A 13,555-nucleotide genomic window follows, 5' to 3' on the forward strand; every position below is an offset into this window, starting at 1 on the left:
TTGTTGAACAGGTTATTTTTGTCACCTGTCATTGTCAGTGTGTAAACTGTAAACCAGCACTACGGATGTTAAACCGGTCTGGATTTTCAGCACAAAATTTTCGTTCTCAAACACTACATTAAGAAATTTTATTAAATTTTGATATATAAAAATCAAAATTAACAAATAACAAACCGACAGGATGTCAAACAATCTTAATCCACTAGCAGGAACGGCTCATTTGTTGGATGAATTGGACAGTAGGTTCATTTGTTGTAAACCTATAATGTTATGTTTTGCATGTTTTATCGTGTTTTTATTTTATTAAGAGAAACTCATGGTGTTGCTGCGCGATGGAAGGACGTTGATCGGCTACTTACGCTGCGTGGATCAGTTTGCAAACTTAGTTTTACACAAGACAATAGAGAGAATACACGTCGGCCGGGAGTATGGTGATATCCCTCGCGGTATCTTCATTGTTAGAGGCGAAAATGTCGTTTTATTAGGTGAAATTGTAAGTATATTAATATCATTTCCAATTTTTACAAAACAACAGTCTACAAATCAGTTTTAGTTTTTATATCATATAATATATATATTTGCTTGCCTATTCTATGCAAAACATATATCAATTTATTGAAATAATTGCGTAAATGATTTTGATATCCTGTATGGGATATGATGTACAATCGAGGAGTGTAATTTATGGATAGGTTAGGGTTTTTTTTTTTTTTTGTATAACGAAACTGTCGTTAAACGTTGTACTTTTTAAGTTAGGTTAGGGTTTTTTATTTTTTTTTTTATTTTTTGTTAAACGAAACTGTTGTTAAACGTTGTACTCTTAAGTTAGATAGGTTAGGGTTAAATTACACTCCTCGATTGTACATAATTACCTCCTGTATGTAACACTGACAAACTATAGTACAAAAATAACAATCATATTTTTTCAAATTATTATAACTAAGGAAATTATACACTTTTTCTTTCAATTTCAACATTTGCTCTGTATGTTTTGTTAAATGAGGGTGTACTCTAGGAGAGACATCTGATATTAAGGCTCTATACCCTGGCTCTATTCCTTAAACCATTTGGTGTATCAAAATTGATTTTATACAATTTTTTAATTATTAAATAACATAATTATTTTTTATTTTTATTTTATTTTATTAGGATAGCTTACAGCTTATTATAACTATAGCTAATACAGAATATGAATAAAAAAAAGCTAATAACAAGCTACCACATATAGAATTATGTTGTAACTCTATCTAATATTTCAATAAATAGCCCATACAATGATAATAATTTTGTTAACAATCTAATGTCTTAATCCTTTCTTCTTTTTAGGAAATTTTTTAATATCATCATATATCAGATAAATAAATAAATCATGTCATGTTAGCCCCTACCTTAAAACAAGTCATAAAATTTCCTTAGGATTGCAGTTTTATCAGTTTTGTTCTAAAACATTATATAATATAATAATATTAATAATTATTTTTGTTTATTTGCAAAAACATGGTGTTGAAGTTGTACAAGATTAACATTAGTATAGTCTAAACATATTCTACCTTATGGTGTGCAAATATTAAATATCAATGTGGTTCAAAGCAATATATTTGTAAGATGACGAGTGATTATGTTAGAGTTTCTATACTTTCTCACTGTTGCATTATTTATTAAAATACTTTATTTATCTAAAGCCTAGCCGTAGTTTGCTTTTCTCAAAGATCTAAATGTTAAACTTAAGTGGTTTACCTACATTTGTATTTGAGTTCAGCGCATTGAAATACATAACATACTTGTACTCGTAAAAAAAATATTTCATTTGCATAAATGCATTTTTTTAATAATACATATTTAGCTAATTTTGGCCATTTTATGAATTCACTTAAAATTAAATAAGTCTGCTCAAAGGTCCAGAGCACTTTTTTTTATAGGCCAAGTAATTAATTATCTGCAGTTTTGAGCATCAAAAATTTTATTGAGAATTTTGTTTTTGTTTTGTATATGGATGATTTTTATATTGTTACCTTTTTAACAGGATAAGGATAAAGAAGACAATCTCCCTTTGACAGAAGTATCAGTTGATGACATTCTAGACGCTCAAAGAAGAGAACAAGATGCCAAAATAGAACAACAGAAATTGCTTTCAAAGGCATTGAAAGAAAGAGGGCTCAATTTATTAGCAGATTTAGGACATGATGATATGTTTTAATATATAGAATTTCTTTAAATTTATTTATTCCGAAGATATCCTATTGTGACTAAAAATAAATAAATACATTTTAATATAAAAAATATAAATATGAGGTCTTTCCTCGTTTTGATGTTTGAATAACATATAATAAAATAATTGTTTGCTCGCAAACGAAATAAAACCGACTTCAATTACATCGACGAGTAATACAACGTAGATCAACGAAAAAATAGTCAAGAAACTACGCGTTACCAAAGATTACTCAAAAAGTAGTTATCAGATCTCGATAAAATTTATATGTGATCACATGATAAACATCAGCTTTCGATTAAATTAAAAATTATCAAAATCGGTACACCCAGTAAAAAGTTATTGCGGATTTTCGAGAGTTCCTCGATTCTCTCGATTTCTCTGGGATCACATCATCAGATCCTGGTTTCCTTATCATGGTACCAAACTAGAGATATCCCCTTTCCAACAAAAAAAGAATTATCAAAATCGGTAAATTCAGTAGAAAGTTATGCGTTATCAACGAAGGTCGACGAAAAAAGCGTCAAGTAAAAACGCGTTATTAGATATAACTCGAAAAGTAGTTGTTAGATCTCAAATAAATTTAAATGGGACCAAATGACACACACCACCTTTCGATCAAAAGAAAATTTGTCGAAATCAGTCCACCCGGTCAAAAGTTCTGATGTAACATACATAAAAAAAGAAATACAGTCGAATTGAGAACCTCCTCCTTTTTTGGAAGTCGGTTAAAAATGATCTTTACTGCAAGATCAAAATACGATACGAACTGACCTTTAACGACTGACAAATAGACACTTTTAAACAAAATAACGCGTCAGACATAATATTCTAATAAAATTAGTAACATTGCGTGCTAGAATATAGGTATAGAAATTCGAAAAATACCCAAAACCGAATCGGAGCACCCCACTGTCCACGTGGTCTTGGTCTGCCCTACCCCTGAGTTTTTTTTAAAGCCGGAGGTGCGGAGGGAGGTCAGCCCTCGCACGTAAGGGTGGAAGGGCTGCACTTTCCGCAGCGCCGGAGCCAAGCGTTACTCTAACCTTAAAGGTGGTAGGTTAATTTTTTCACCCTTAAAAAAAATGGTGGTTAAAAACCCACAGTCCCTCCCACCCCCCTACCCCCTTTTCCCCCCAAACCCATAAATTTCCCGCCGGGATTGTACATTATTACCAAAGCAACATTGATTTTAACAAGAAATGATTCTAACATGACTTGCTCATAAAAAGAATTGCTAAAGATTGATTTATAACTTTAAAAAAATTCTTCGATATTGAAGCCGGCGTATAAAAACTGAACGTACCCATAAAATTTTAGCCGTTGTGACGATTGACAATTGACATTTTATTTAAAAACAATATCTCAGCTCATAATTCTCATCCGTTCAAACAAGTTGTTTTCTTACAAATAGCATAATAATACAAAAAAATTAATAAGATTTCTTTAATAAACGTTGTATATAACCATAAATCACAAAATAAACAAGTAAAATTGTATCCAGTAATGGAAACTTCCGGTACAAATGTGCTGTAACAGATATCGCATATTGTTAAATGTTAAACCTTTCTTTTTAATTGTTATTCTATCGAAATGTGTTCCTCGGATACGAAACTTATAGAACGGCTCAGACATGAGAATTTGGAGCAATTTTTTACATTAGTGCGCATGCATTTATCTTTTGTTGTAGATATTAATACAGACGAGTAAGTATTACAAAAAAACTGATTATTACGTTGCGGGAGTACTTGTCTTTATTTTTATTATTATTTTAGCGTCGATTATTCGACGGATAAACCAAAGCAATTCAGATGGAACTTCCACAAGAAAACAAAGAATACTAATTCAAATTCTAGTCAAAGTGTTGTTAATACAAAGAAAACCGAAGAGGCAAATTCAATCGAAGATGGTATACTTAGGCTCTATGAGTTAATAGAATTCTTATCGAAACCCGATAGTAAGTTATTCATTTTAACCGTAAAGTTAAATATTACTAGCAAATTCAAGGTTTCTTATCAGCGATAGTACAGAATTTATCAAATTGTAAATAATTAATTTATATATAAACAATTTTATTTTATTTCCTAAATGTTCTTTTTTGAGAAACTCAATTTGAATTTTAAGTTTAGGTTTCAAAATCCATCAGTGCCAAGCTTTAAAAGAAAAAAAAAAGACAAAGCTTTTTCTGTTTTTGTCTTAGGATAAAAGGTTTTTAAACCATGTTCTATAAAATTTTATATAAACAATTGTACACCTAGTAAAAGCAACAAATTTAAATTAATAACCAATTAAAAAATTGCAGATGTAACTCAAGAGGGTATATTTCGGCGCACTGGCTCTCTCAGTCGGCAGCAAGAGCTGCGTCAGCTACTTTTAACTGGATCTAATTTAGGTCTTGATGAGGGAAAGTTCTCTGTACACGATTGTGCATCAGTATTAAAAGGCTTTCTTGCAGAGCTGCCTCAACCGTTATTAATGGATCAGTATTATCAGACGTATTGTACTTTAGCTGGTAAGGTTTAAAATTACCTTAAAATGAATAATTTTAATAGTTAACACAATAATTAACACAAGTCATTGTCTGAAGATTGGGTTTCAATATGGACACATATTTGGAGTAGTTTATAACTCGTAAGGGTCATCCGTAAATTATAATAAATAATAAATCAATATCTACACAATACACACACGGTCGTCTGTTCCTAAAGTAAGCAACTTAATACTTGTGTTATAGATAACAGCCGATTAATTCCAAGCCAAAATTATGTCGCACAAATTTAATAATTTTTTTGAACACCCCCGTCCTTGACACAGTTAGTCATTATGTCATCATTTATAAGACTCCTCCATAGTGTGGCATCACATTTTTTATAATTTTTCACATCGGTTTTAACATTTATTTACAATAATTTAGTACATTTTCTACTAGCTAATCTTAACCTGTAGAATGAATAATGATGGGAATTGCAGATTGTGAAACTTTGTATACCTAGATAATTTTGTATCTAGCACATTTGCTACATTTTAAAACTGATTCTTAATTAATAATTGAATATTTCCAGCTCAATATCCTCCCAATATGGAAGCATCGGAAACAAAATTACTAACAGCGCTACAATTACTCCTGTTACTCCTTGCACCATCTCATAGGAATTTTCTAGAGAGGCTGCTGAGTCTATTGCGTTTGGTCGCTGATAACGAATCAAGTAATAGAATGTCGCCAGATACACTTGCTACTATGTTCACACCACATTTATTATGTCCTAGAAAAGTAAGTTTTATTTTGTGGCACTAAGAAGTAACATGTACTTATTGCTATGCGGTAAAAGCAGTGTAAATGATCTAAGGGCATACACACAGATATAATTTAGCATCTAGTAAAACAAGAATATATCATGTGGTTTTCCATTAGAATTCAGAAAACTGCTGCGCTTGTCTACCTTTCTTTTAAATAATTCTGTAGGAAACACATGGTGTGTTCTTTGTATATGTATATAATGTTGGCTTTTGTTTTCTTGTATTTCAATTTTTAATTATACATAAATACTTTTAAAAAAGACATGATGATTATATTATTATTGTTATTCCTTGGCCAGTTGTAAAATCTCTAAATCAAGAATAAAACAATGTAATATATTAAAGATCAAATCTTAAATTGTTACCTCCATTTTAGCCTTATATCTCGGCAAATTAAGAAAAATTAAATGTGTTTTCCTGTTTTTTTTTCCCTTTCAGTGACAATTTTTCATCATTATACCCTGTTATGTTTAGAAAATCAAAGTACAACTTTAAATATATCAAAAACTTTCAGTTATCGCCAGAAACATTCCACGCAGACTCCATAGCACTGTCCCCATTGATAAGTTTTATGATACGTCAATGTACGCGCCTGTTTGAAGCACCAAAGCGTCTTGCAACAGACGCCAGTGCTTACTTCGTTCTAAGGGAGAGAAAGCGAGCCATGTCACCGGATGTGGACCTTGATGAGAGTATTACGGACAGGTGAGTATTTTAATGCTAATATGGGAGGTCATTATTAAGTCTCAAAAAATTATATATATATTTTATTTCGATTAATGACTGCTAGTGAAACTGCTGGGTGCTAAGATCTAAGTAAATTGGAATGCCGTGTTCAAATTGGCCAGTAAAGTAAGCTCTTCAGACATGCATTATAATTTTTTTTAAATTGAAAACACCATTAATTTACGGCTTCTAATAAAATGTTGTTGCAATTCAAATTTTCTACGTTTTAATTGGTCAAGTGATGTGGCTAAGCTAAAGGATGTATATGATGTTATATTGAGGAAAGGCACGGCAGGATATATCCTGCTCAATATCTGGAGCAGCTTGTTCCGAGTACATTAATGGTACAGAAGATTGCAGCTAAATAATATTGCTGTCAAATAATGTTGTATTGAGTAAGGAGGCCAAGGCCAGGGGGCCTCGGTAGTGCGCTAGCATTGCTTCTGGTATTTCAGGCGTCTATAGGTTACGGTAACCGGTTTCTATCAGGTGGGCCGTGACATCTGTGAGTCACTATGTTCTTAATGTTAGTAGACTATATTAATGTACGTGTGTACGTTTCAGGACGGCAGCGAGTACAGTGTACACATTCGTGGACAGGCGGCGATCGCGAGCAGAACACGCGCGCAACCCCACCGACACGGCGCTGGCGCAGCTGTACGCGCACATACAGGCGCTGCCCGACTCCGCGCACAAGCGCCGCCTCGTCAAGCACTTCAACCGGCAGAACGGATACGGTACGTATACGTACCACACAGCACACTACACACCGACACGGCGCTGGCGCAGCTGTACGCGCACATACAGGCGCTGCCCGACTCCGCGCACAAGCGCCGCCTCGTCAAGCACTTCAACCGGCAGAACGGATACGGTACGTATACGTACCACACAGCACACTACACACCGACACGGCGCTGGCGCAGCTGTACGCGCACATACAGGCGCTGCCCGACTCCGCGCACAAGCGCCGCCTCGTCAAGCACTTCAACCGGCAGAACGGATACGGTACGTATACGTACCACACAGCACACTACACACCGACACGGCGCTGGCGCAGCTGTACGCGCACATACAGGCGCTGCCCGACTCCGCGCACAAGCGCCGCCTCGTCAAGCACTTCAACCGGCAGAACGGATACGGTACGTATACGTACCACACAGCACACTACACACCGACACGGCGCTGGCGCAGCTGTACGCGCACATACAGGCGCTGCCCGACTCCGCGCACAAGCGCCGCCTCGTCAAGCACTTCAACCGGCAGAACGGATACGGTACGTATACGTACCACACAGCACACTACACACCGACACGGCGCTGGCGCAGCTGTACGCGCACATACAGGCGCTGCCCGACTCCGCGCACAAGCGCCGCCTCGTCAAGCACTTCAACCGGCAGAACGGATACGGTACGTATACGTACCACACAGCACACTACACACCGACACGGCGCTGGCGCAGCTGTACGCGCACATACAGGCGCTGCCCGACTCCGCGCACAAGCGCCGCCTCGTCAAGCACTTCAACCGGCAGAACGGATACGGTACGTATACGTACCACACAGCACACTACACACCGACACGGCGCTGGCGCAGCTGTACGCGCACATACAGGCGCTGCCCGACTCCGCGCACAAGCGCCGCCTCGTCAAGCACTTCAACCGGCAGAACGGATACGGTACGTATACGTACCACACAGCACACTACACACCGACACGGCGCTGGCGCAGCTGTACGCGCACATACAGGCGCTGCCCGACTCCGCGCACAAGCGCCGCCTCGTCAAGCACTTCAACCGGCAGAACGGATACGGTACGTATACGTACCACACAGCACACTACACACCGACACGGCGCTGGCGCAGCTGTACGCGCACATACAGGCGCTGCCCGACTCCGCGCACAAGCGCCGCCTCGTCAAGCACTTCAACCGGCAGAACGGATACGGTACGTATACGTACCACACAGCACACTACACACCGACACGGCGCTGGCGCAGCTGTACGCGCACATACAGGCGCTGCCCGACTCCGCGCACAAGCGCCGCCTCGTCAAGCACTTCAACCGGCAGAACGGATACGGTACGTATACGTACCACACAGCACACTACACACCGACACGGCGCTGGCGCAGCTGTACGCGCACATACAGGCGCTGCCCGACTCCGCGCACAAGCGCCGCCTCGTCAAGCACTTCAACCGGCAGAACGGATACGGTACGTATACGTACCACACAGCACACTACACACCGACACGGCGCTGGCGCAGCTGTACGCGCACATACAGGCGCTGCCCGACTCCGCGCACAAGCGCCGCCTCGTCAAGCACTTCAACCGGCAGAACGGATACGGTACGTATACGTACCACACAGCACACTACACACCGACACGGCGCTGGCGCAGCTGTACGCGCACATACAGGCGCTGCCCGACTCCGCGCACAAGCGCCGCCTCGTCAAGCACTTCAACCGGCAGAACGGATACGGTACGTACACTGTCACTCATATTTTTTTAATGCACCTGATGGTACCGGGTTACCGTAGCTAGACGCCGTAGTAGTAGTTAGATGCCATGATCATCATGATCAACAACCATGAATACCTATTCACCTACTTACCACAGAAACTATACTACTTGAGGGCTGTGTTAGTCAGCTGTGATCTGCTGTAAAGTTGAGGTACTTCCCTATTCAGGCTGCTCGAGATTTTGAGCAGGATTTCCTGCTGTGTCTTACCTCAGTTAAAACTGTTTAATATATTGAATATTTTAGGACTGTTGATTCTATACTAAAGAAATTATTATATTATAAAAATTGTTATAAGACATTACATAGCAGCTTATTTTTTTCAATTGCTTAAAATATTAATATCCTTATAAATATTTTTAGGAACGCCTATTCAAATACAGAGAACTGGTAAAGTAGCTGGTTCTAGAAGTTTAGGAGATTCGATAAAAAGGCACATTTTCAACAAGGGATTACTGAATAAGACGCCAAAGAAAGGTTCCGGAAACTCGATAAATACTGTGGAAGAGGTAAGTTTTTTGTATGCTGATATGATGCAAAATTATAACTTTTTTTAACTAACATGAATTTTATCTAGCCGATTAAATTTGTAGGACAATTTTTTTAAAAGTTTCTTTTAATTCAGTTTTCATCCACAATAAAAAAAAAAAAAAAAAAAAAAAAATAAAAATCTATTGAAATAGATTCATGGTACATATAGTACATAACTAACTCATCCTTTTTAAATGAATTTTTTAAGACATATAATTTTTCTTACAAAACAAACAAATTTAATTTAAATTTGTATTAACTTCATAAAAAGTTAACGTTGTTACACTAATTGTATTAATTTCATACCTGTCATTATTATTAAATACAACATACAAAGTTCAATTTTGCAAATATATCATTGAAAGCATGTCTGTGAAACTAACATGTGTTTATCGTTTGTCTTCTCTCATATGTGTCTTCTGTTCCTTCGTTTGTCTGTCTCTAACTTTCGCATTTCGCTAAACGCATGCCTTCCTTGCAGAAACACAAAGGAAAGAGATACAATGATGATAAAGTCGACGTATCTCATAAAAATATCGTACTTAAGAATTTAGCTAATAAACTAGTTAGTTCAGAGTATATTGATGAAGATTTCGATTCGGATACTAGTAATGAGAGTACTTTATCAGAAGGTGCGTTGAGCAAGTCAAAGAAACGCAGTCCGAAATTCGTATCCGAACCGAATTTGAGTAATCTTGATACTAATGAAGAAACACCGAAGAATACGAAAAAACGTAGTTCAAGACTATTTCGTTCAAAGGTCTCTGGTTCACAAAATCTGAGTAAAAAGTATCAAAAACGGACGGTTATTCGCAGTACACCGAAATGTGTTTCGTGTTTAGATGATCAAGATTCGGAAAATGATTTGTCTCATCCGGAAAAAAGCTTGGAATATACGCCGAAGAAAAATGAACCTACAGAGAATGAGATAGAGTTCAGAATGCATTATTTAACTAGTACTCCCGGGATATCGGAGGGCTTGAATGAAGATTGTATGACACCATACACGGTTAATTTTAGGAGAGCCTCTATGTCGCCTATAACGAAATCTACTCAGAAATTGTCTAAAGCTATGCAGGTTTGTCGCATGTCTTGCTTATGTCATTGTCATGTGCTTATATATCTATTCTGTTGAATGTCTAAAACAATATGATAAATTATTTACTAACATATCTGCTAGACTGCAGTTAGCAGTGTATCAATTTAAGCTTCAATTCTACTCTTTAATTTCATCTAGAAACAGAGTTCTGCTCATGAAAAAAATTATGTGCAGTTTTGGGACGTTAATAGTCAGTTAGAATACAGTACATATAATGTATTAGTATGTAGGTATAAAATATTTCTCTATGTTAGTAATTTATAACTAAAATATTTTTGTAGTATGAAAGTATTCTTAACACAGTATTTTAATTAATATTAAAAATATGGCTTTCTTAGATTTTATATAATTATGCAAATTGGATTAAATTTATAATTATTTTATTTGCAAGTTTTGACATATATGTATGACTTATGAATTTTTTTCATACAATTAAGTCGGAAAACAAGCATACGGCTCACCTGATGGTAAGCGATTACTGTAGCCTATAGATGCTTGCAAACCAGGAGAATTGTAAGTGCATTACTGACCTTACCCAATTCTCCCCAGGAGCTCTAACTCACCTTAATCACCACAGGAACACAATACTATTCGAAAGCAGTATTATTTAGCTTTGATCTTCTGTAAGGTTGAGTTGAGGTACTTCCCCAGTCCTGCTGCTCCAGATTTGAGCAGGATATTTCCTATAGTGCCTCACGTCAATTAAATTTGTATGTAGATAAATCAATATATGATGTAGTAATGTATGTAGTACTTACTTAGATGTTCTGAAACACATACACTTGGCCAAATTTATGTTAGTCCGATTATATTTTATTTTTATACATTCTGGTTGAATACAACTTTCAACTACCCTCAATATTGTAACTAAAACGTACACAATGTGTAGAATTAATATTCACTAGTGCACATATAAAAACAATTTTCAGGAGTCAATAATGACACCACGGTCTCGTAAACCTCTGATCATAACATCTGAACAACCGGAAAGTTCAGAACCGAAGGATGAATCAGTCAAATCTGAAATATATCAATCTATTTCACCGAAGAACGACAGTGACTTTGTTTCTTCTGATGATGATGTTATGTTAAAGTCTTCGTTATCATGCGGCAGGTTAGTTTATATTAACAAAGCAAAAAATATATATATTATTTAAATGAAATTTAAAATGAATTCCATCATAGTTGTAGTTTGTCTCCTTGTTCCCCTAAAAATAACAAACAATAATTTTTTTCTTAAGTTTTTCTTTCTTTAAAAGTTTTACGGACGAAACGCAATAATAATATTAGCGTCACGAAGATGTGCAACGTTTATGTCGAACAACAGAGAGCCACCTAGCGTGTACTATAGAAACTACAAAGGTTGTTACATTAATATCGATAGTATTACATTGCAAACTAACTAGATGGTACTGGAACGGAAATCTAAAGCTTTAGATTTGTTTGAATATAAACAAGACTTTAAAATTAGTTTGCCAAAGACGTTTCACTTCTGACATGTGTACTTTTTACGCATGCACGTTTTTATTTAAGAAATGAAACAAAATTAGTTCAGATAATTATGTAAAAAAAGTAATTTCAATTATTACATTAACTTGGTAGGAAAAATTAATAACTTCTCAAGTTTGACTTTTAGAGAAATGTTTAGAATCAGTATTAAAGTGACGAAAACTAAATTAAAGTAATTGACAATTATGTCTTTTTCTATAGTATAGAACAGAAAACAAATGATTCTTATATAAATTATAAATAATGACCTTTAATTAATATTATAAAAATACAAAGATACAGATTATTGTCTTGTAAACTCAGAACAGTTATTGGCATACAAACTAAATATGGGGTTCATAAAATACGTGAGATGTTTAAGGGGGAGAGGTACATGCTTAAGATTTAATCTTAAGCGTAATCGTAATACGATTAATATCATTCACTAATTCGTTCGAAAGAAAATAATTTCAATAACAATCCAACGCGTTTGCGCAAGAAACCCACATTTTGAAAAATCTCACGTGAGATTGGGGGTTGGGGGAGGGGGTTAATAAAATCTCACGACATCTCACTAGGGGGAGAGAGGGACAGAAAATTTAAAAAAACACAACATCTACTAACAAATATTTTTATGTTTTAGTTGGGTAAGTAATAATTATTTCTCCTTTCATAACAGGTCGAATCATTCAACGAACGCTTCTCTACGTGTAAAAACATTGGAAGCAGGTTCTGAATCTTTATCCGAAGTCAGTATGCTACGTTCAGACGTTTCAAGATTCGTCATTAGTCATGAGAAGAGAAATTTCGATAAAGATTTAATTACAACACCATGTGATGATGGAAATTTACCGGTAATTAAAATAACCCACGAACCGTTAAACATTGGATCGAAGAAAGCACTATCGGAACCCTTCAGGGAATACTTATTGAGTCGATCAGTTTTGACAGCAACTCCAGTCGATTTATCGATTTTAAATAAATCGGATTCAGATGAAAAAATTTCGGAATCGCTCATGTACTGTCTAGATGGTAACGTTCCGTCCGAATTAATGTCATCGATAAGTAATTTAGCCGTCGATTCGAATATATCAGAAGATCTACGGTCGCCATTGAAAAGTTTAAATAATGTAAATATAGATTTAAGTCCTAATAGAAAGAGGTTATCGAACTCATCAAGTTGTAGCAAAGATAATAAAAAAATTATGTTTGATAAAGAAAATTTAAATGAAAATCAGTTCGAATTACGTGAGACTGATCTATAGTTAAATTGTTTACAGATTAATAATACATTTAACAATTGATTATGTGTCTTGAATACAACTACACAAAATAGTAAGCTATATAATTTTTTTATTGTATTCTTATGAATGGAAAATTGTATTTACCGAGTAGTAAGTGTCTTTTAGTTTTACAATTTATGTATATGTGAAATTCAATTATTGATTACAAAACGAAATATTGTTTTATTTTACATTATAAAAATAATAGTGATTACAATGATTACGATGCAGGTTAAATAACAATAGAGTTGACAACAAAATCGGTAACAATAATTTACGAATCTCTTGCTTATGGAATCCTTTGGGACGCTGAAATAAAAATTACATTATTAGTATGCTTACCAAACCTATTAAATCAAGACAAGGTATAAATAAATAAATTAAAAATATATATATGGCAGTTA

At 35.7% G+C, this 13,555-nt stretch overlaps 2 protein-coding genes across 2 annotated transcripts; both read left to right on the forward strand.

The window, feature by feature from the left end:
- Positions 1 to 15: 15 nt before the first annotated feature.
- On the forward strand, positions 16 to 2,355 carry LOC123658358 (U6 snRNA-associated Sm-like protein LSm1). The gene is made up of 3 exons (XM_045593789.1): positions 16 to 239; positions 309 to 493; positions 2,024 to 2,355. The coding sequence occupies exons 1-3, from the start codon at positions 182 to 184 to the stop codon at positions 2,195 to 2,197; spliced, it is 417 nt and encodes a 138-aa protein (XP_045449745.1). The 5' UTR covers positions 16 to 181; the 3' UTR covers positions 2,198 to 2,355.
- A 1,437-nt stretch (positions 2,356 to 3,792) lies between these two features.
- LOC123658390 lies at positions 3,793 to 13,327 on the forward strand. The gene is made up of 10 exons (XM_045593820.1): positions 3,793 to 3,915; positions 3,985 to 4,166; positions 4,512 to 4,721; positions 5,272 to 5,480; positions 6,021 to 6,211; positions 6,797 to 6,969; positions 9,114 to 9,259; positions 9,763 to 10,359; positions 11,310 to 11,494; positions 12,548 to 13,327. Exons 1-10 carry the CDS (start codon positions 3,803 to 3,805, stop codon positions 13,131 to 13,133), a joined length of 2,592 nt encoding a protein of 863 aa, XP_045449776.1. The 5' UTR covers positions 3,793 to 3,802; the 3' UTR covers positions 13,134 to 13,327.
- Positions 13,328 to 13,555: the final 228 nt, after the last annotated feature.

The sequence above is a fragment of the Melitaea cinxia genome, chromosome 12, assembly GCF_905220565.1.
Source record: "Melitaea cinxia chromosome 12, ilMelCinx1.1, whole genome shotgun sequence".
NCBI lineage: Eukaryota > Metazoa > Arthropoda > Insecta > Lepidoptera > Nymphalidae > Melitaea > Melitaea cinxia.

Bases quoted from the DNA above. Each gene is read 5' to 3' on its own strand.
- LOC123658358 (XM_045593789.1), top strand. From the start codon at position 182: ATGTCAAACAATCTTAATCCACTAGCAGGAACGGCTCATTTGTTGGAT. The intron at 240-308 runs GTAGGTTCATTT...TATTTTATTAAG, and splicing joins TTTGTTGGATGAATTGGACA to AGAAACTCATGGTGTTGCTG. The intron at 494-2,023 runs GTAAGTATATTA...CCTTTTTAACAG, and splicing joins TCGTTTTATTAGGTGAAATT to GATAAGGATAAAGAAGACAA.
- LOC123658390 (XM_045593820.1), top strand. From the start codon at position 3,803: ATGTGTTCCTCGGATACGAAACTTATAGAACGGCTCAGACATGAGAAT. The intron at 4,722-5,271 runs GTAAGGTTTAAA...GAATATTTCCAG, and splicing joins GACGTATTGTACTTTAGCTG to CTCAATATCCTCCCAATATG. The intron at 9,260-9,762 runs GTAAGTTTTTTG...CCTTCCTTGCAG, and splicing joins CGATAAATACTGTGGAAGAG to AAACACAAAGGAAAGAGATA.